Source organism: Loxodonta africana, chromosome 4 (assembly GCF_030014295.1).
Source record: "Loxodonta africana isolate mLoxAfr1 chromosome 4, mLoxAfr1.hap2, whole genome shotgun sequence".
NCBI lineage: Eukaryota > Metazoa > Chordata > Mammalia > Proboscidea > Elephantidae > Loxodonta > Loxodonta africana.
Genome location: NC_087345.1, coordinates 105431521 through 105455323, shown reverse-complemented (window position 1 = coordinate 105455323; position 23803 = coordinate 105431521). Strand labels below are relative to the sequence as shown.

The window sequence follows — 23803 nt, the reverse complement described above, 5'->3', positions numbered from 1 at the left end:
GTGTCTGTTAGTATGGTCTATCAGAAATACATGATCTACATTACAGCTTCATGTCACAAAAATGTACATGTCACAGAACTTGAGAACCTTACAAACACTTAAAAAATGAACAACTTCTGATTCTATTCACTTGGGAATATTAATGCTACATTTGAGATGAAAATTATTAGAATTTTTAAAATATCAGTTACACGATGCAACAGGTATTTCAGTTAATGTAACATTAAGACAGTATAAAATAGTAGCCAAAATGGCTCTACCTCCATTTTATAGCTACTAAATATTACTTCTTAAATTTATATTCAAAATAGTTCTTTAAATATAGAGACTTATCTGTATGCTTTAAAGAACAAGCTTAAGTGACAAAATTTTGAGTTTGGCAAAGCCAAACCTAACCAAGAAAAGAATCTGCTTAGGATGAAAGAAAATATTATCAGATAAATAACATTAATTTGATTGCTCAAGGATTTAACACTAAGTAGGTTCGACATTTTCATTAAAGTTTATATAGAATTGTGTACAATTGGAAATGAATATACTTCTAACAAAATCAAAACCATACGCTTATGATATGGGCTACTTTATACAACAGCAGCATAAACTATATTTAATTTTATGTAAGTACTGATTCTTAAAAAAAAATTATTTCTTTGCTTCTGCAAAGAATTACAACTTATTAAAACACTCTTTGTACTAATAGGCATATGCCATGAAGGATAAAATACCTATGTAAGTAAGGACTAGTTATGTTCAAGTAAAATGTATTAATATATTTAAATTTAACTAACAATCAAAAAAGACCATGATGAAAAAGTTGCACATCAAGTTTATTCATTACCATGGATATACTTTAAATGGAGAAATCAAACCTTCCACTTTTTCTCGTTGATTTGATGAGCACATGGTTCTATGTTCTTACTATACTAGTCTCATTTTGGAGGCATTATGGCGTGGAAGGCGGTTTGGGAGATGAACAGGATCCTTGACTATCAAAACTGGTTGCCCGACCAGGTAGCTGAAAGAGAATGATTTCATAATATATGATCTAGTGCAGGACAACAAGTGAGAAATTGTTGCTACCTTTTAATAGTAAATATTCACCCATTATATACAAGTCTCTAAGTAGAATATATACATAACTCCCCCTTCCCTTCAGAACTTAGCTTCTGCAGTAGCATAAGATAACACAGATATCTTGCGGAGATATACACAGAGCACCACTGTACAGGCAACTATTTATGATTGCAGATTAAGTACAAATTTTATAACAATTTTTAGTTCTTTCCGTAAAATAATCAATCGTTTTCTATGCTGGAACAACTGCTAGGTAAGAGCAGTAAGATGTTCCAGACACAAGAGATCCTGTGTCACTTGCCGCAAGGTAGGAGGTGATTTTTATAGAGGCAATTAAAGTGAGGAGAGGGCCTGAGAATACTTTAAACAATACATTGCTGAAATGAAATGCAACTTTCCCAACACTTATTGAGCTCTTCAGAGAATACACGTGTCTATGTTTCTAAAACACGTTAGGGGAAAGTGCTCAGTGAATGTGCACCTGTAAGTGTGTGTGAATGTGCGTTCTCTGTGTCTGTCTTTTGTGATTTCCATTAAGCAATGAAGTCAGGTAAAAACGTGGACATTAATATACAAACAGATATAGATGATGACACTTCACCTCCCATTGTCTGAGCGTGCAAAGTTCATACAATGTTTATCCAGTTTTCCCTACAATATCCTGAGTAACACAGCCAAAGTCACCTTTTTGTGACTAAGCTGAGATTAGAACCTCGGCCCGCTGACATTTAGTCAATTACACCACACAGCTTCTCCCATGTAAACCAGTTCCTGGTGCCAGAACTAGAAGTAGATAGAATCTTACCCATGGAGAAAGGAAGATGTATCATTTATTTGCTAAATGTTCATTGTAACTATTCTTTTTAATGAATTGCATAAAATCCATCACTTAGTACACATTCTTTTGTCAACTTGTATTATTTCTCAATTAATCAGATCATATAAGTGATGTTGGAAACCAGGCTGCGCAGTGGTTAAGAGCTTGGATGCTAACCAAAAGGTCAGCAGTTTGAATCCACCAGCTACTCCTTGGAAACCCTATGGGGCAATTCTACTCTGTCCTGTAGGGTTGCTATAGGTCAGAATCGACTCAACAGCTATGTTTTTTTTTTTTTTCTTTTTTTAATAAGTGATTTACTTTGTGACTCTTCAAGGGACCCCAGCAATTGTCTTCGTGAGAGAAAGCCACTGAACCTAGCAGCATTGTGTAATGAGTAGATTGATGGCAAACTTCATAGTTAAAAGTCGTGACAAAAATTTCATGCTGATACTTCCTCTGGTTAATATAGCTATTAATAACAGTTGTAATAATAGCTAACGTTGTACCATACTCTGTGCTAAACAATAGTTAACATTTTGTTTAGTCTCACACGATGAATTTACTCCTATTACAGAATAATAGCAGAAACTTTGAGAGGTTAGAATAACTTGCCCATGGCTCCACAATATGTAGGCACATAACAGAAATAGGCTTTAAACTTAGGCAAGCTGACTCCTCAATATTTTAAAAATCTGTGAGCAGTTTTACTTCCTGACCAGAGTTGGGGGAGATATACCCGTTTCCTTACACAAAAGTTGCATTTGGTAACTGTATCTCTGTTTAGGGATTCTGGAGAACTTTAGGTTAGGTTGCTCTTTTTCACAAAAAAAGAGCACCAACATTTAGTTTCCAGTTAGTAATAAATTTACTAATTTGCTCCACCACTCACTGAGGTACGTTTTCACGCTATGCAAAGAAAATAATAGTTTCTATTTTTATGGGCTTGTTGTCCAAAGGTGTGTCAAACTCAGAAAGTCTAGTGGTGACAACGGAAATACAACTTTGAGTAGCAGACATTAGAGACTGTGGAACAAGAGCAAGAGCAATGTCTGGTTAAAAAATATATATGTATGTGTGTGTGTGTGTTTGCACATAAATGAATAAAACTTTAGATGAATGTTAGCAAATAAATAGTATTTAAGCAAAGAAGATAGCAAAGAGTAGATGTCAGGAAATCACAGAGCTTACCTCCACCAAGGGGTGCCAGTGGGTTATTGGTTTCCGGTGATAAGCCAGCATTTCATTCCAGTGGTCCCGCCCAAGACCCTCAGCATCCAGTCCCGTTCTGCACACGCCTATGACCTCATTGTGTCCTACCCTATGATTCACAGAATATTACACATTCATTTCAGACATTCAAAGAGAAATAAGAGCTTCACACATTTTGGTAGACTATTAACCATATGATTAAATCACTAGACTTCGCTATAGGTTCTAGATGATTTTGCAGATTAAACTTCTTCAGGTCAAAGAAAAAACCTTAAGTGAATTTTACTAAACAGGATCAGAATTTCATAGTAAATTTATGTACAGAGTACACAAAAACCAATTTAGTGCTCTATAATTTGAGCACATTTGCACAATAATAATAATGGTGAGAATGAAAAATGCCAGTATGCCCTTACCTATGTGATTATTTTCTTTCTCGAAAGCACTATTAAATTTAAGTGACATAAATCAAACCTTGTTTGTTCCATAGGCTTACTGTTTTATAATGATGTTTAGATTTCTCACCAAGAGCATAACACCCAGTTTTTTGTATCAATGGCCATATTTAACTGAGTCTAAATGATATGTCAGTGTACATTCCTACTTGTACTACAATTAAACAAGACAAGGCTATGTTCAGTACCACGGCCTTTGATTTAATGTATCACAGCAGTAGAGCATATTGGACAACACTCCTGTTTTTCTATTCATGTCTTGTTTTTGCAGCAACAAATCAAAATCAAAATAATTGCTAATATCTCTGAGAGCTTATTATGTGCCAGACACTGTTCTAAGTAATTTAAATGTACTGACCCACTTAATCCTCACACCATGACTAGGAGTATCATTATTATCGCCTCATTTTACAGAAAAAGAAACTAAACACCCAGAAGTGAAGTAGTGACCTGACTGCATACCAGTAAGAGGTGCAGACGGGATCTGAATCAGGGCAATTGACCCGAGAACACATGCGGTAAGTTGCTTCTCAAGAACAAAAAGGAGTTTAGAAGAGTTTCTTTACCATTATTTTGACAGATATTTCTGAGGAGACTTCTGAGAAGATTTTAGGACATTTCAATACTTTCTTCCTGTCATGGATCTAGAGATGTATATTTACTGTCATCTTCCTCAGTATGAAGTTTCACAAACAAGCATTTTTTTTAAGAAATCAAAATATTTTGTCTATTTGTCATCAAGACCCATTTCCTAAAATTGTGGGAGCTGTTGCTCAATTGTATCTACCTTCAATCACTGCTGTGAGCAATCAATAGTGGTAATTGGTGAACAGGACAAGGACTGCTGATAAAAACAGTAACGGAATTTTTAGTTTAAAATTTCAACTAATGCAAGATCTCTCTCTCTGTCCCTACACACACACACACACAATCTAATTAGTCACAGTTTTTGTACTTTGATATAAATTCATTTCAAATAGATGATGTAAATTTTATTTTTCAGTGCTTTAGTGCTTAGTTTTGATGGTGGCGCAGTGGTTAATCATTCAGCCGGTAACCAAAAGGTTGGTCGTTCAAATCTACCAGCTGCTCCATGGAAACTCCATGGGGCAGTTCTGCTGTGTCTTACAGGGTTGCTATGAGTTGGAATTGACTTGATGGCAATCATTTTGTTGTGTTTGTTTATTTTGCTTTAAGTCAGAGAGTAGCACATTAATTTCCCAAAGGTCTAGGGTCCTCGTTGCTCCCATTTTCATGATACTATAAAATGGACCTTCTTTTTGTGTATTTGTATATGTGTGTTCTGTACTACTTTTGTCATCACTAGAATAAAATAAATGTAGTAAGGCACTGTCTAGGTGTGATAATTTTGTAGATTAAATATATAATGCTCCTTTCCAAAAGATTTATAAATATAAAAAGCAAAACAATAACAAGGAATTATACAGAGTTCAAGTAGGGAGATTATTCATCTAAGAAAGGCTTAATAGGCTGACCTGAGCAGGGCTGGGAAGCATGGGTGGGACTAGATACACAGAACAGGAACACATTTCAGACAAGGGGACTCAAGGGAGGGTGAAGTAAGGAGCTGTGTCAAGAAAACTCTTCAGAGCTGCACTGGGGAGTTTTGGCTTATTCTATGAAAGCGGAAGCATACAAGTTGGAAGAATGATCACAAGGCAGTGTTTTAACATTAATGTGAAAGCATCAAGGTTGTATCCCTATGGCCACTATTCACCTTACATTCTAAATACTCCCTGTTCATAACTGCATGAAAGCGAATCCAAAAGAGATTAGGTAACTTGTCCTTTCACACAGCCAGTTAATGATAGAGCTCAGGCAAGAACCAAGGTGTTCATATTCCAGCGCAGCTGGGAAAACAAACTCTGTTTTATAATCACTGTTATTGCACAAAGAAGACTTCAAAACAATGCTCTCTGTAATTTATTCAATACTGGTTCTGGACCCATTCTTCCACTAGCTCAAGTATCTTATCTTTTAACTTAAGAGTATCTTCTTTTGAAAAAGGAAAAAAAAAAAAAAAAAAAAAAACTGTAGCATAGAAAACAATGTTTTTTAATTGTACTGTAGATAAAAGGTTTACGGAGCAAACTAGTTTCTCATTAAAATAATTCATACACATATTGTTTTGTAACATTGGTTGCTAATCCCACAATGTGTTAACGCTCTCTCCTTCTTGACCTTGGGTTCTCCATTACCAGCTTTCCTGTCCCCTCCTGCCTTCTTGTCCTTGCCCCTGTCCTTTCGTCTCATTTTGGAAAACAATGAATTTTGAATGAATTGTTTTTTCCTCCTGAAATTTAAATTAAAACATTTATAGCAGTAAAAACCTCAAAAACTGAATTCTGCCTCTGTATCACTTAGTGAAGAGACCCTGGGTGACGCAAATGTTTAAGAGCTGGACTACTAACTGAAAGGCTGGCAGTTCAGACCTACCCAGAGGCACCTCGGAAGGTCAAAGCCTTGAAAACCCCATGGAACAGCTCTATTCTGCACGCATGGGGTCACCATGAGTGGGAATTGACTGGACAGCAACTAACAGCAACGACATCGCTCGGTGAGGAGACAGATAACACTTACCTATCGTAATCCATGACCGCAATGGAGAGGCTGACCTGTTCCACGTTCTCTGGAGGGATATCAAAAATAATGGCCTCGTTGTACACAGGGTTTAGAGTGTTCTTCTTTGTAGTTGTTTTTCTCTTTTTTAATCTTCGACCTTCACACATCAGAGACACTTTGACATATGGATCTAATTAAAATGAAAGTAATAGTAGAAACAAAACTGTAGTTCATTCTTACTAAATAAGAAAAATGATATATTAAGCACTTAAGCATTACCACTTTTAAGTTCAGATTACTAATTTGGGCCAATTCTCTAAGACTTCTTATTTTATATGTAAGCAGTTGATCTTAAATTAGCAAAAAAAGAATTAACTTGATCTCACTTTTTTTTGATACAAGAGAGAAGCCCAGTGGTTTAGTCAAAAGCCAGTTCAGAACTGTAATGCATCTTTTAGACACAGCTATTTGAGAACACGGAAAGCCTAGTGGCGTAGTGGTTAAGTGCTACAGCTGCTAACCAAAGGGTCGGCAGTTCAAATCTACCAGGAGCTCCTTGGAAACTCTATGGGGCAGTTCTACTCTGTGCTGTAGGGTCGCTGTGAGTCAGAATAGATTCGACAGCAACAGGTTTGGTTTGTTTTTTGGTTTATTTGAGAACACATTTTGATAGAGCTGATTTTGAGGAAATATAACCCTAACAAATACGAATACTTGTATTAAGATTAGTCTCCTTCAAAATGATTTAAAATAAGAAGACTCAGCAACATTATCTCTAGAAAAGTATATAGGCTCACGATGAATAGAAATCAGAAGCAAAAAAATTATAGTTGGAATTTTTTTCACTTGTTGGAAAAGCTACTAACATTAGAGGTATCACTTTGCAGTCATAATGTTGGCACTTGATGAGGAGCTCAGGTTGAAGAAACTATTACTACAAATAATTTATAAAGTGCATAGCAGTATATGATAATGACGATAGTTGATTTTAAGATGGATCAACAAGGAAGGCTCCTGATATGACGTTGTCTACATGGTGTCAGTTGGAAAGAGAAAGATTTACTTGGGCTATATTTTTATGAACCGAAAGGATCAAATAATTGTTAACACGTTCTGTCCCCAGTTGACTTGGTCTCCATCCTCTTACCCCTGCCACCTTAGGTAGAAAAATTGTTACAGTTTTACAGAAAATTGTACACTATCATACAAAAATTTCTGAAAAGCCTTATTTTGTACCCTTTTATTAACAGGAGGCAAGACTTTTGGAGGTTAAAAATCAGTGTCTATCTTCCTCAATATTCTTTTCATTTTGGCAGCCCTCTAACTGTACCGCGCCACTTCTTTTCTCCATGTCCACTGATATAGAAATAAATTTTGTTTCCTTCAAATAAGCCAATATGATGGAAATAATTAATTTATTTTAGCAGATTAATGACTTTTAAGCTCTAGAAAAACGTATTTGTATATTTCATTAGCATTCCTATCAAAGGGGAAAATGTATTTTGTGGCAAGAAATAGGATATTTAGAGGAAAACAAGATAAAAGGGCAATGGTCAATGCTTGTTTTCCATTTTTTTTTTAAATCTTTTTAATAATAGGATGTATATTCTAAGGAAGAAACTCGCTTTTGTGCTACACTTTTGTGTATGAGCTCCCGGGTTTAGGCCTTCTCATTAACAATGACAATGCAAAAAAAAAAAAAAACTAAAACCCATTGTCATCAAGTTAATTCTGCCTCATAGGGACCCTATAGGACAGAGTAGAACTGCCCCATGGGGTTTCCAAGGAGTGACTGGTGGATTCGAACTGTGTACCTTTTGGTTAGCACTGAGCTCTTAACCACTACACCACCAGGGCTCCACAATGGAAATGAGACATGCTTTATTCTTTCCTACCCCCATCATGCCTCTAACTACACTTCTCTACTTGTGACAAGCCAGTAATTTACTGGCTCCTTAGTTGATTCACAAGCCTGTTGTGAGAACTAATGAGGTGGTGTTCTCAAAGCAGTTTCTCTGATGAAAATCTTCGTGTAAATAAAAAGCAATCTTACACTTATACCTTTGATGCTGTTTGCTTGTGTGAAAATTTGATTTCTTTTGATGCATGGCAGAAAGAGTAGAAGAAACAATAGGTTGCAGACTACGCTGTTTATCTTAAGTTCTTCAACATTTACTGCCTAAGATATTTTCACAAAACAAATGTGGAATGTACTTGCTATTCTATCTTTATATATGAATATAAAGGTTATATAAAGGTATGCTTTATATAAGTATTTAAAATTTTAAAAAATTAATAGGGAGTTCATGACATAGTTCAAAAATCAAAATGATAGAGATGTACAATGAAAAGTCTGTCTCCCAGCTGTCTCCATTCTTCTTCATGCCTTATTGTTTGTGTATAACTCCAGTATTTCTTTATGCAAATATTAGCAATATAAGTATCCTAAAATTCCCTATTCTTACAGAGGGGAGCCGAATATCCATATTGATTCTTTGCACCTTGCTTTTTTATTTTTTTCCACTTAATATATCCTGGAGATCTTTCCGCATCAAAAATTAAAGATCACGCCATTCTTTTAGTAATGCAAATTTAATTCTTTTTTTGTTGTTGTTGTCTTGAAGAGCCACAAAGTTATAGAATTCCTCCCTCCAAAATGACATAAATATATATGTATATATGTACATTTATATATATATATCACTATTTCTTTTCTGTTTTAATTCAACAAATGCTTATTGATCTTTCTATACAGCCCTTGCCATTTTTCTTCTACAAAGCTGTGCCAAAATTCACGTATTAAGTTATAAAGAAACCCCTAGAACTGCATTCATTCAAATGAAGGAATGAAGGAGCACAAGAGAACTTTCCTTTAAGAATTCCTTTAATAAACTTCAAGAAGCACTCATTTACTTTGTTTTTTCTTCCGGTCTCTACAGCTGCCCAAATTTTCAACTAGAAAGATGGCAAGAATGCAAATGCAAATGGTGGCCTGGCACACATCTCCTTCTCTGCAGATCAGGCGAGGGAAATAAATTCTGTCTAAATATGTCTGTCTATGGCCCTCACAAAGTAATACAAGTTTGAGTGAATTGCTTTAAAGTCCAAGAATCTTCCTTTATAAGCACTTTAATAGCCGAAAGTGGGGAAGTAGATAATAAAATTATGTATTTTTTTAGAAAGAACTATATCAGTAGAGAAATAAATAAAAATAAGAACCTACTTCAAAGTCAATATACTTGATGACAACTTTCAAAAATTTCATAATGATACACCAATTAAAGAGGAAAGTTGGTGCAGTTTAATTTGTAATTCTTTCTTTTCCTTTTATAGTACCCGTCTACAGACAAATGAACTCAATAATTCAATAGCCATATATAATTTTAGATAGGTAGAATATTTTATTTAGGAATGCACCCTTGATGTGATAGCCAACTGTGTACATACCTGATGAGCCAGTAATATCCATAGCCTTCAGATTTCTACACTTGATGACTGTCAATGTCATACGCCCAGCGGTAGGCAAATAACAAAGGGAAAACATGATTTCCCCCAGGTCTATACTTTCCTAGAAAGGTAATCGATAATGTTAATGATTTCAAACACCAGATAATGAAAACAAAATATAATCTAAGATGTTGAATGAAAAATCGTTGTAATAGAATGTCATTTTAAATTGTTTCATCAATTTTTTTTTTTTTTTTTTTTATGGATAGCATAGCAAGAAAGCTCCTCTGAACAGAAGAAACGAAGTATATAAACCATCTGTTCATTGGGTATCTCCACTTATATTTCTAACAGGCATCTCAAACTTAAGATGGCCCAAACCAGACTCCTGAGTCTAACCTGTTCCCCATCATCTTCAAAACCTATTCTTCTGTCAGTATTCCTAAAATCAGCAAATGGCACCACAGTTCACCCAGAAGCTGAAGCAAAACACCTAGTATTCATTTTTATTTTTTTCTTTCCTTCTCTTCTCTATCCAACCCATGGGCAAGTCTTGCTATACTATATAATATATCCCAAATCAGTGAATTTGTTTTCATCTCTACTACCACTGAAGCCACCATCACCTCCTGCCAGGATTACATCAATAGCCTTTAAAACTGATAGCCCATCTAATAAGTTAATCTTCGTAAAACAGTCAAAGTCATCATTATATAATGCAAATCAGACCATATCACTCTCCTGCTTAAAACTGTTTAAGGGCTCACAATGGTAAAAAAAAAAAAAAAAAAAAAAAATGGTACTGTAACAAAATTCAAACTCCTTACCCTGGTGTATATGTGGGGTAATTGTAAGTCTTGGTTTGCCTGGGAAATTCTTGGCTTATACTTGTTGTCCTGGTACAATTACTAAAAACATCCCTCTTCCACTCTTAAATATGTCTTTGTTTGGATAAAACATTACAAGGTCACTCTGTGGTTTATAAGGCCCCACATGATCTGGACCTTACCTGTTGCTCTAACTACATCTCTTAACTCTCACCCCCAGTTCACTCTGCTGCTGACACAAAAGTCTTCTCTGCTATTCAAAGAAATTAAGTTTGTTCCTGCTTTTGGACCTTTGTATTTTCCCTTTGACTAATACTTTTTTTTCTCTTATATCTTTACATAGCTGGTTTCTTCTCACCGTGTGGGACTCAGCTCAAACACCATTTCTTCAGTGAGGCCTTCCTCCATCATTCATTTTAAATCAGTCCCCCTTCCTATTTGATACCCACCTACTCCCAGATCCTTCACTTTTTTTTTTCCCCTAGCATGCATCACTGTCTGAAATAATCTTTTTAACTTATTTTATGCCTTCCTTGAATCCCATACATAAGGTCTAGGAGAGGAAGGTTCCTGTGTGTCTTATTTTCCACATCCTACTGCAGAGTCTGGTACATAGTAGGTTTGCAGTACATATTTTTATTGAAAGAATGAATAAATTAATTAATCTATAGAAAAATGACCTGTTTTGTTTCATTTATAAAGCAGAGCTGTCCACAGTGACCCTGATACAGATATGTTTGCTGTCTTTGGCTGCATAGATGGTAGCTAAATGAAAATGAGTATGGACAATAAGCAGTTTAGGATGGTTGCCAAAGAGTTGTGTTACTAAAGGATTCAACTGAATCATTCCTGGTGTGGCAATTTGTGGTATATTTAACTTTGGGAGATATTAAGTTGTTGACTATGGATCTAGGTACATAGAACTAGGTTCTTAAAAATTCTTCATGATGAACTATTAGCATTTATTGGACTTACTCTTACAGCTCACCTTCTGATTTATGTAATTCCCATCTCTTTAGTCATGCTCTAGAAGTAGTAGTACCTAATGGTTAAGATCATACACTTTAGAGCCAGTTAAACTAGGTTTGCCCCTCGGCTCTGCTACTTCCTACTTATGATATCTTAGGGAATCTATTTGAGCTCTGAGTCTCAGAAAACATCATTTTCAAAATGAGGAGAAAGGTATATTCAAATGGGTCTCACCTGGGCTGATGGACTGCTGCAGATCAAAACTAGGAGAGTGCTGAGGAGAGATAGGAACAGCACAACCTCCAGCTAAGGATTCATTCTTTTCATTAAGTAGCAATTACTGAGTATCTGTTATTTGCTAGGTGTAGTAATAGGTCTGAGTTCAGAAGGGAGAGTAGGCTTTAAAAGGCTAAGAAAATAAGTCTGAATCCCTTTTCATTTGATGGTCCTCTCCTTTTTCTCTTTCTGTCTCTTTTTCCAAGTGTTTTTTTGGCATAGTCTTTGGGCTGAAGTTTTCTGTCTGCTAGCCACACCTCTTTCTCACTCCCTAGCTTGGATATTTCTTCTTCCAGAAGCTATCAATAAGAGTAGGCATGTTTTGTTGCCCGCTGGTCAAAATTAAAGGATCCTTCAATATTTATAAAACATTATATGAAGTTCCACCAAGAAACATGGTGGGCTGGCGATGGAGAAGCTAGGAAAGAAATAGACATGGCCTTAGGCATAAAATGCTTAGAATCCAACAGGAAATGCACCACATGCAAACAAAAGTAAGTACACTAATAGTACATCTAGGTTAATTAATAAATAAAGCATATTTTCTTGTGCCCGACTAAATCGGTTTCATTTTTACACATTAAGCAATCTGTGGAAGTAATCTTTCTATATCTCTAGATATGTCACATGCTTTTTGGCTGAACAGAGTTTGGTTTCATCTCTCAGAGATGCTTTCTGTGGATTTTGACAATTTATTCTTAACAGGTATTTTAAATAGAGGTTAAACTGAGGAGTTGGTCAAAGCATTGGCCCAAATAAATCAAAAGCAAAGAGCATCATTAAAGAACACATCCCATTAGTTCTATGTTTTAAGCTAGGTGACTTTTTACCTAAAGCAGTGGTAAGAAATCTACTTAAATGTTCAAACTTCATGTAGTCAGAAGTTTTCAGGAAACTGAATTAGGTGGTAAAATTTAAAGTACACATGTGTAATGACTATACAAAAGTTTGAGTCTTTATTAGATTAATCTTTTTTCTTTTAGAAAGTTTAAATGTTAAAGGACTAAAACAACCTACATCATGAAAAAGGAAGAATGCTCTTTAAGGTAAATATCAGTATTCTTCAACATTTTAAATCTGGAAAGTATCTAAGAGATAATCATGAGAAAATGAACTTAATGGAGGTAAATGACTGCATGACCTTAATAAAGGTCCTATACCAGATGTAACAGCAGAGCTCTATGTTTGGGCTAAGTGCTCTGGCTACAGTGAACACTATTTCTCAGTGGCCACCACTGAGTTTGTCCCTGAATTGGCTGTCCAACTCCAGTAAGCAGGTCACATTTTAATTGCCACTCCCTCTCAGTCTGCCCTATACCTCTGAGGTTTATAAGGTCATACTTAGCCCCAACAACCAGAACTCTCTGGTGTCCAGCAAAGAGCCATAAAATGAGCTCAAAAGTCTCTGAATGTTGTTGTTGTTAGCTGCTGTCGAGTTGGTTCCGACTCATAGTGACCCTATGTACAACAGAACGAAACACTGCCCTGTCCTGCACCATCCTCACAATCGTTGTTATGCTTGAGCCCATTGTTGAAGCCACTGTGTCAGTCCACCTCGTTGACCATCTTTCTCTTTTTCGCTGACCCTGTACTGTGTCAAGCATGATGTCCTTCTCCAGAGACTGATCCTTCCTGACAACATGTCCAAAGTATGTGAGACGCAGTCTCGCCATCCTTTCTTCTAAGGAGCATTCTGGGTGTATGTACTTCTTCCAAGACTTATTCGTCCTTCTGGCAGTCCATGGTATAGTCAATATTCTTTGCCAACACCCCAATTCAAAGGCATCAATTCTTCTTCGGTCTTCCTTATTCATTGTCCAGCTTTCATATGCATATGATGCGATAGAAAATACCATGGCTTGGGTCAGGAGCACCTTAGTCTTCAAGGTGACATCTTTGTTCTTCAACACTTTAAAGAGGTCCTTTGCGGCAAATTTACCCAATGCAATGCGTCTTTTGACTTCTTGACTGCTGCTTCCATGGCTGTTGATTGTGGATCCAAGTAAAATGAAATCCTTGACAACTTCAATCTTTTCTCCATTTATCATCATGTTGCTCATTCGTCCAGTTGTGAGGATTTTTGTTTTCTTTATGTTGAAGTGCAATCCATACTGAAGGCTGTGGTCTTTGATCTTCATTAGTAAGTGCTTCAAGTCCTCTTCACTTTCAGCAAGCAAGGTTGTGTTATCTGCATAACGCAGGTTGTTAATGAGTCTTCCTCCAATCCTGATGCCCTGTTCTTCTTCATATAGTCCAGCTTCTTGGATTATTTGCTCAGCATATAGATTGAATAGGTATAGTGAAAGAATACAACCCTGGTGCACACCTTTCCTGACTTAAAACCAATCAGTATCTCCTTGTTCTGTCTGAATAACTGCCTCTTGATCTATGTAAAGTTTCCTCATGAGCACAATTAAGTGTTCTGGAATTCCCATTCTTCCCAGCATTATCCATAATTTGTTAATGATCCACATAGTTGAATGCTTTTGCCTAGTCAATAAAACACAGGTAAACATCCTTCTGGTATTCTCTGCTTTCAGCAAGGATCCATCTGACATCAGCAATGATATCCCTGGTTCCATGTCCTCTTCTGAAACCAGCCTGAATTCCTGGCAGTTCCCTGTTTATATACTGCTGCAGCCACTTTTGAATGATCTTAAGCAAAATTTTGCTTGCCTGTGATATTAATGATATTGTTCTATAATTTCCACATTTGGTTGGATCACCTTTCTTGAGAATAGACATAAATATTGGATCTCTTCCAGTCAGTTGGCCAGGAAGCTGTCTTCCATATTTCTTGGCATAGATGAATGAGCACCTCCAGTGCTGCATCTGTTTGCTGAAACATCTCAATTGATATTGCATCAATTCCTGAAGCCTTGTTTTTCGACAATGCCTTCAGAGCAGCTTGGACTTCTTCCTTCAGTACCATCGGTTCCTGATCATATGCTACCTCTTGAAATAGTTGAAGATTGACTAACTCTTTTTGGTATAATGACTCTGTGTATTCCTTCCATCTTTTTTTGATGCTTCCTGTGTCTTTTAATATTTTCCGCATAGAATCCTTCACTATTGCAACTCAAGGCTTGAATTTTTTCTTCAGTTCTTTCAGCTTGAGAAACACCGAGCGTGTTCTTCCTTTCTGGTTTTCCATTTCCAGCTCTTTGCACATGTCGTTATAATACTATACTTTGTCTTCTCGAGCCACCCTTTGAAACTTTCTGTTCAGTTCTTTTACTTCATCAATTCTTCCTTTTGCTTTAGCTGTTCGACATTCGAGAGCAAGTTTCAGAGTCTTCTCTGACATCCATCTTGGCCTTTTCTTTCTTTCTTGTCTTTGCAGTGACCTCCTGCTTTCTTCATGGATAATGTCCTTGATGTCATTCCACAACTCGTCTGGTCTTCGGTCACTAGTGTTTAATGCGTCAAATCTATTCTTTAGATGGTCTCTAAATTCAGGTGGGATATACTCAAGCTCATATTTTGCCTCTCATGGACTTGCTGTGATTTTCTTTAGTTTCAGTTTGAACTTGCATATGAGCAGTTGATGGTCTGTTCCACAGTCGGCCCCTGGCCTTGTTCTGACTGATGATATTGAGCTTTTCCATCATCTCTTTCCACAGATGTAGTCAATTTGATTTCTGTGTGTTCCATCTGGTGAGGTCCATGTGTATAGTCACCATTTATGTTGGTGAAAGAAGGTATTTGCAATGAAGAATTCGTTGGTCTTGCAAAATTCTATCATTAGATCTCCAGCATTTTTTCTGTCACCAAGGCCATATTTTCCAACTACTGATCCTTCTTCTTTTTTTCCAACTTTTGCATTAAAATCACCGGTAATCATCAATGCATCTTGATTCCATGTTTGATCAACTTCAGACTGCAGCAGCTGATAAAAATCTTCTATTTCTTCATCTTTGGCCCTAGTGGTTGGTGCATATATTTGAATAATAGTCATATTAACTGGTCTTCCTTGTAGGTGTATGGATATTATCCTATCACTGACAGCATTGTACTTCAGGATAGATCTTGAAATGTTCTTTTTGACGATGAATGCAACACCATTCCTCTTCAAGTTGTCATTCCTAGCATAGTAGACTATATGATTGTCCGATTCAAAATGGCCCATACCAGTCCATTTCAGTTCACTAATGCCTAGGATATCAATGTTTATGCGTTCTATTTCATTTTTGACGATTTCTAATTTCTTTAGATTCATACTTCCAGAACTCTCTGGTGTTTAGCAAAGAACCATAAAATGAGCTCAAAAGTCTCTGAATATACAGCATAAATATAACAAAGTTATACAGTAACATTCTGTGGTGTAAGGAGACTACAACAGTTCTTATTCACCACCCATTTACTCATTTCAGAAAAAAAAAAATCTAATGAGAGTGTTTACATGGTTTATTAGTCTACAGCAGGTCAAAACTCACAAATACAATGTGGAGTTGTGGGACCTAGTAGCAGTAGATCTGGTGAAGGCGACAATAAATGATAGCTGCAAAGACACAATACAAACACATATAGCAAATACTCTACAAATTATAGCAATCCGGAACCACTTGTATTAAGAGGAATCGGTCCTAATGATGCCTCCGTAACTTAAAAACTTAACACTTCCTACAGCTCTGAACAGTAATTAATATTTAAGTCATCAAGATAAAGAGACATACCCCATATTTTCTGTTTAAGAAGGTAGAGAAAGTGATGGTTTTCCTCACGTACTTAAAAGCAAGAGGTATTACTAGATCAAATCAGCTTCTTTATCAAGCTATTAGTCCTTCATCCACCTGTTTACAAAATGAAGCTACAGTGAAATGCAGACAGGAATGAGTCTACTGGAGTCAAACTACTTTATTATTCCCATTTCTCTCAGACTGCACCTCCTGTTCACTTGAGAAAACTCATAAAATTTAACCTTGAGTAACCCATTTAACCTCCACTTGACCTCAGTTTCCTTGCTATAAAATGACCATGTTCAGAGAGATGAATTCATTTATTTTCAAGTCCCAAAGTTTCATCGTATTAAGCTTTGGTAAAATGAGAACTAAGAAGCATATTTAGTTCAGAAATGTCTGGATAAGCCCTCTCAGGCATTGTTGATATACAGCTGGTAAAACCTCATTGGAAAGATCACAGAGGATCACTTGGTGCTATTGGCTAGATAAAGAACAAGTGGTCATAAAAATGGCTATCATTTAATTAAATTTCCAGACAATGTGCTGTAAGAGGAAAGAACCAATCCTCAAGGCAGAGAGCATCAAGGTTCATCTGGTTGCAGATTCATGAGGAAAGACCATTTTGGACAATATTGTCCTCTCATTCTGCTAAAAATCTCAGGGGGGTTATGACTGACTCTTTGATATGTGTTGGACACACAGAGCCTACAATACAATATAAAATCCAAACTCCTTGACATGACAGCTATGGTCCCTAACTTCTTTTCTGCTTCTCCTTAAGCTCCCACAACTCCAAAACTCTGCACTTCAGCTATATATCAAATGCCTTTTCATTCTCTAAACATTCTTTCCTTCATTAGCATGCTCACACTGGAGAACATGATGATCAAGACAAAATTTTCCTCCATATAGGGCTTATGTCCACTACCCATCTGTCAGTTTGCCATACTGTGGTGACCTGCATGTTGCTATGAAGCTGGAAGTTATGCCATTGGTATTTCAAATACTATCAGCGTTACCGATGGTAGAAAGTTTTAGCAGACCTTCCAAGCTAAGATAGACTAGGAAGAAAGGCCTGGTGGTTTAATTCTAAAAATTAATCAGTGAAAACTGTATGGATCAAAACAGAATATTTGATATAGTGCTGGAAGATAAGTCCCCCAGGTTGGAAGGCAGTCAAAATACACAGCGGTGTCAACAATGGGCTTGAGCATACCAACGATTGTGGAGATGACAGGGGACCAGGCAACATTTCATCTCTTGTACGTGGGGTCACCATGAGTTGGAGTCAACTTGACAGCAACTAAGCAAAATAAGAAGGGCTTATGTGTGAGTTTGGGCAAGTCGTTTCACCTCTCTGAACACCACACAATTAATTAGGGATCCATCACACATCATACAATTAATTAGGGAAAAAAGTTGAAATAAAAACACACGTCTGCATAATTTAAAAGAATATGCTTTTTGGATATAGTATTATAGGTGCTTTTTAGAGGAATTCTTGGGTTTTAACTCTAGGGTCGCTATGAGTCAGAATTGACTCGACGGCACTGGGTCTGGGTTAATGATAGGAATACAGAGGAAAGGGACCTGATTCCATGAGGATCCTAGAGGGGTTCAGAGGGGGGTGACATTTAATCTGAACGTTTAAGAATGATTAAAGGTAAAGGGAATTCAGAACAGAGGGAGAAGCATATAAGGAGGCATGAAGGGTCCAACAAAGACCAAAAGATGCAAAAGAGACCACTTGGCTCTGGCAAAGCCAGAGATTTTTAGCAAGACCAGAGGATAATCTAAATGACAATACACTGGCCTTATTCTAAATGTACCTTTCTCAGAAATGCTGAACAAGATCAACCCTGACTTTGTCTGCAGTCTATGTGAGACCCAGCTTCATGGCTAATAGCAATTACCTGGAAGGGCTGAAGTTAGATGTAAAAGGGATAATATAAAAGGATAATACATGTAATGGGTCCAGCTTGCAGTCTGACACACAGTTGATGCTAAAAAAATACTCCTTTTTTTCTTGTTCATATCAGTGTTTTTGGAGTCAGTGACCGACGTAAGGTTGATGCTCAACAACAAGCTTGTTGGATGAGTAAATGAATAAATCATTATAAAGACATCAGGTCACATCATGATATCAGTGGCAGTGGCGCAGGGACATCTACTCTCTAAAGGAGAACACTTCTCAGTAATCAGTGAAAAACTAACCCCCTAGTGAGCAGAGGTGCTGTTTATGCATCTGCAAGTTATGGTGTGTGATCTATGTGAATGAAACTCCCTAGATTGTGCGAGGGCATGTCCATATGTGGTGGCCGTGAGCATAAAATAAACTAATAATCATAACAGTTTTGAGACATTTAAAGATGGGGTTGGAAACTAAAGGATCCTTATCTTGTCCAGTGTAATGTGGGATTATTTTCCTTAATCCTGTAATGCACTGGAATTTCAGAATCAGTGTATCCCTAAAATCTATGAATTGCCTTTTTTCTTTACACACCTGGTCAGCTTCCTCAACCAGCTAGCACACAGAATCTTGTGCCTTTGGGAGGCAAACAAGAAGGAGGAAGCTGTTTGATTGAATACAACTAGGGAATGTAAATTAACTTTATAACCCTTCTCTAGTTGCTAGCTCACTTCCTCCCTTTTCTTTCAAAGAAGCACATGTTTCACATAGCACTTCCTCTCTGCCCTTCCTTCATCCAGTTATTCTGATTAAATCCAGCTTTCATTGTATTCAGTGGGAAAGGGGCAAAAAATGGGGAAAAGAGCCCTCTATCACTTTTGGTTTATCACAAAACGTGGTTAAATTCTTGGAGGTTTACATCATATTTTCATTACTGATTCTTTCTCCACCATCCCCACTTGAAGACAGAGAAAAGCTCACTAAGTGCCCTTTAGCAGAACCTCCCTGTATTTCTGCTTGAAGGAAGGAATGCATTTTGTATTAAGCACATATTCTTAAGCATTGTGCTTGGCCATGGCACAGAGTCCAATTGAAGTCAGGGCAGAAAATGGTCAGAGACTATGGCAGTGTTGGAGATGGGCCAATCACAAATCCCACCAGGCATTAATGTAATGGTTACTACCCAGAGCTACTACTGTCAGGGATGCTGTTTAATAGTGCCCAATCTTCTGCTCAGAAGGAGATCTATTTTCAGTTCCCACTCCAAGCAGAAAGTTCTGTGCCTGCCAAAACAGTTTTGCTCTTATCCAACACAGCCATGAACTTTAGCTATCAGGAGTCATGGAATGCTCAGGTTATAAAGACAGAGTTCTGAGGCCTTTAGACGACCATTCCTAGATTTAACAAGACAAATCTCGTTAAGTACCTGTGTAAGAAGGACTATGAGGTGTTTGGGGGAAAGCTGAGTATAGACACTAGGAGAAGAACAGCTTGGGAGATAAGAAGAAAATATAAATGATAAGAACTCTTCCTTTAATCATGCAGGTTAAGAGATACCGTAAGCTTCATGGTGAAAGAACCAATTTATTTTCAAACCTTATATCATTATGCATAGATGGGGGGTATAGAAGCTTGTACAGTAAACTATATACAGCTCTTCTTAGAGTTTTCAATACCTTTCAACACAATTTTTGTTGTTTTTTTTTTTGGTCTTTATAAAGTTCCAAATAAAAAGAACTATTGTGTATATACCGTTGGTGTATGGAGACACCTAGATTGGATGAACTTGGTTGCACTCTTTTAGAGTATATCTTAAATTGGTTTCTGTGGCTTTATCCTTGCCCGGCAAAGTAAGTCCATTCTCTACAAAGTAGCTAAGAATCTTACTGATACCGAAGTGTGATTATGTCTCTTTTCTAATCAAAAAGCTTCAGTGGCCTCATGTAGCACTCACTTTAATTCTAACTATGTTAAGTACTTAAACCAACCAAAATCAAACCTGTTGCCATCAAATCAATTCCAATTCATAGCAACCCTATAGGACACAGTAGAACTGCCCCGTAGGGTTTCCAAGGGGTACCTGGTGGATTCAAACTGCCAACCTTTTGATTAGCAGCCATAGCTCTTAACCACTACTCCACCAGGGTTTCCTGTTAAGCACTTAAAACCCTAAGTACTTAGAGCTTCTAATTCTGTAGGCCAAACATTGAACTTCAATGTTAAGAAGAAAATTCTTTTATTTCATTTTAGTATATTCCAAGAATGGTAAAACTCTAACATAACTCAGAAAAAAAAAAAAAAGCAACACTGAACTAGGAGTTACTTAAAGATTTAACTCCTGTTCTGGCTCTTTTAAACAGCTGTGTGAATTTAAGTGATTTTCCTAATGTCCCTGGGCCTCCATTTTCTAAAATATAAAATGAAAGAATCGAACTTGGAGTCTCATCAATTCTAAAATAATAGGATTATATGAGCTGGATATGAGACTTCTCAAAATCATACCTGGAAGACACTTGTGAACTTTCAAGTTAATATGAAAAGACTTTCAGTCTCTTACAGTTTCACACAGTTCACTCTGAGAAAAAGACCCCAGGTTCTTATTTAAGAGTTACCGATTATAATTATACACAATTGTAAGCAAAGTAGGTACTTGGTTGCGCAACGTAAAAGCAACAGATCAGAGAAGAAATTCAGGAAGCATGTAGTAGAGATGAAATAGTGTAACAGATGGACCACGAACAGAAAAAAAAAAAATCTGCTCATTTTATTTGTTATAATAATTCATGGTCATAAAGATCACCACTATTTAGAAAAAATTAAATTGCAGTCAGTATATCCTACTTAAAAAGCATGGACATACATAACGTTTTGTAAGTATTTCTATTTTAGATTTCCAAAGTAAGAAATTGGGCACATACAATATGTTTTGGAGCCTATAAAATTAAATAGTTATTTTTCTAGACTATTCTAAATAGATACATCATTTCTGTCTGAAATTTTGATTTTTAAGAGGCATTCTAATTTTTTTCATTTGCATTGAAATGTGAAATTTAAGGTGTTCTGTCAAACTTTTCTATTTGGTAAAGAGTAGAGAACTTTAGCGATAGTCATGGTTCTTTTCCATTTTTTTTCATTGAAAACTTGTCTTGTTATCAAGTTTTTAAAGGGCTGATTTGGCTTCTCCAAAGGTAATGAACACACAGGACATCTCGGACACATGGCATAGTCCAAGAAGGTTATAGGAAATTAAGCTGTTGTAATCAGAGATCATTTTCTTTCTTTAGGATATCATCAGGAAACAGATGGCTCACTCAAAATTTGAGTAATTCCAGAGGGCTTAATGAAGGGAATATTTAAAGAGATATGAGCAGGGAGTAGGGAAACCACAAAAGATAGGGTAGAACCCTGGAGTTGATAACCACAAATAACCACCCCTAGGTCTGCGAGGGCTAGGGAGGGTATAGTTACCAGGACTCAGAGGAAAGTGGTAGGAAGAACAGGCTGTTTTGAGAGAAACTATAACCTTCCAGGTGACGAACAAAGCCAGCCTGAGGCAAACTTGCAGTGAAGGACCTGAAGAGAATAAATATCCTACCGTCATTCTCTTCCCTGCTTAAAACCTCTTGCGGGAGCTCAGAGAACAGAGAGCCTATGGACCAAACAGGCCAGCTTCCTTCATTGCCAAACAGGGTGGAGGATGAATTTGGAGAGTGAATCAGGAGGGACAGACAGAAGACATCCAGTATCATTTGCCCCTGAGGTTTTGTAGTATGCACCTCAGTAAGTGCATGTACAGGCTAGTGAGGGAGGAAGTGCCTAGTGGAAACAGAAGTGAATCACGTCAGGCATCTCTGAGGAAGAGATAATCTGAGTTGAATCTAAAAATCTAGAAACTTGAAAAATAATGTAATGACTATGGTGATTTATTGAATATTAAATATTCATGAGACTTTTTTTCTTTTCAACAAAGTCTGGCCTAGTTGGGCAGGTGTTAAGGCCAAGAAGCATTGTGCTTTGGGAATGCTCATAATTTATGATAGGCTCTATGACACTCTATGATAGGCTTTATTAATTTAACACTTAGATTTAATTTTATCTTGAAAAAAAAAGAAGATGCTTCCTATAAATTCTTCCAAAACGACTAAATTATCATCATCACTGAGGTGATTAGGGACTCATCAACTTTCAGGTGTGGTATTTCAAATGCTTCTTTTGTATATACAATAATGCATTGCTTAATGTCCATGATACGTTCTGCGCAATAGGATGTTATATGATTTGGACGTTGTGCGAACACCATGTGATATACATGCTGTCCCCGGATTACAAACAAGTTCCACTTCTACATCTATCTTTAAGTCGAATTTGTATGTAAGTTGGAATAGTTAGGTATGGTTCATATCTCATGTTTGTCAAATGTTTGTCTGAGTATATAGGGTACATTTCTATGCATAAAAAACATTAAAGAAATACTTCCAGATACACTAAAACATGTTTAACTTAATAATACAGTAATAATGATGTTTTGATGCGAGTGGTAAAGTAGTGCCTATTTGTTGTTACAAACCATTGTATGTACCTCGAATTTTTAGTATGACAGGTATGGTGGGGGTTGGTTTCTACCTACCAGTTGTACATAAGTGGGACATTTGTAACCCGGGGATGATAGAAAGTGCAGTGCATGCATAAGCCAGTAACATAGGTGTTTATTATGGCTATCAAGACATATATATTATAGGTTATATATCTACTGTACCATTATACACCTGGCAGCACAACCGCTTTGTATACAAGAAACATGAGATACACATGTTGCATGCGGGAAGCTATTGCATTTGCTACATCTGGTTACGTTTGCTACGTCCCGTACTCCAATCGTGATTTCTGAACCCCATTATAACCTTATGGGACCACAGAAGTATATGCGGTCAGACGTTGCCCAGACGGATGTGATGTGGCACATGATTGTATGTAGGTTTTTTTTTTCTTCTAAAATAGCACCATGAGTCAGTTCTCGTCAATGGTGCTGATGGCAGAAGCCATCCATGGATGCTGCATCATGTGATCTTCTGGTGACCCATTGTTGCTGGAGTTGTTAACTGCCATCAAGTCAGCCCTGGACTCATGGTGACCCCATGAACAACAGGATCAGACTGCTGTGATCCAGAGGGTTTTCACTGGCTGATTTTTAGAAATGATTTTTCTTCCTAGTCTGTTTTAGTCTGGAATCTGCTGAAACTTGTTCACCATCATAGCAACACAAAAGCCTCTACTGACAGGTAGTGACTGCACTTGAGGTGCATTGGCTGGGAATCAAACCCTGCTGTCCCACATGGGGGTCAGGAATTCTACACCTAACCACCACTGGAAGCCCAGTAGCAGGTGTATAGTCTGTAACTCTCCACAGTCAGATTTACAGCAGAGAAGAAACAGAAAACTAAGAATGCTCCAACATGGGTTCATTGTCCCAATCTTTAGGCCTGTGGCTAAAACACTGCTTGCTGCACTCGGGGAATTCTAGTGGAACAGACAGCCCCTGACCAAAAAATCTG

At 37.0% G+C, this 23803-nt stretch overlaps 1 protein-coding gene across 1 annotated transcript in view; it reads right to left on the bottom strand.

Moving 5' to 3' along the window:
* Positions 1-873: 873 nt before the first annotated feature.
* Positions 874-23803, bottom strand: part of SYT10 (synaptotagmin 10) — a 54723-nt gene continuing 31793 nt past the window's right edge. Inside the window, exons 4-7 of the mRNA XM_003405717.3 lie at positions 9589-9709; positions 6160-6331; positions 3083-3212; positions 874-1015 (exon numbers count right to left, since the gene is read on the bottom strand). Coding sequence (XP_003405765.1) covers positions 944-1015; positions 3083-3212; positions 6160-6331; positions 9589-9709 — 495 coding nt within the window. The 3' untranslated portion in view covers positions 874-943. The remainder of the gene's footprint in view (positions 1016-3082; positions 3213-6159; positions 6332-9588; positions 9710-23803) is intronic.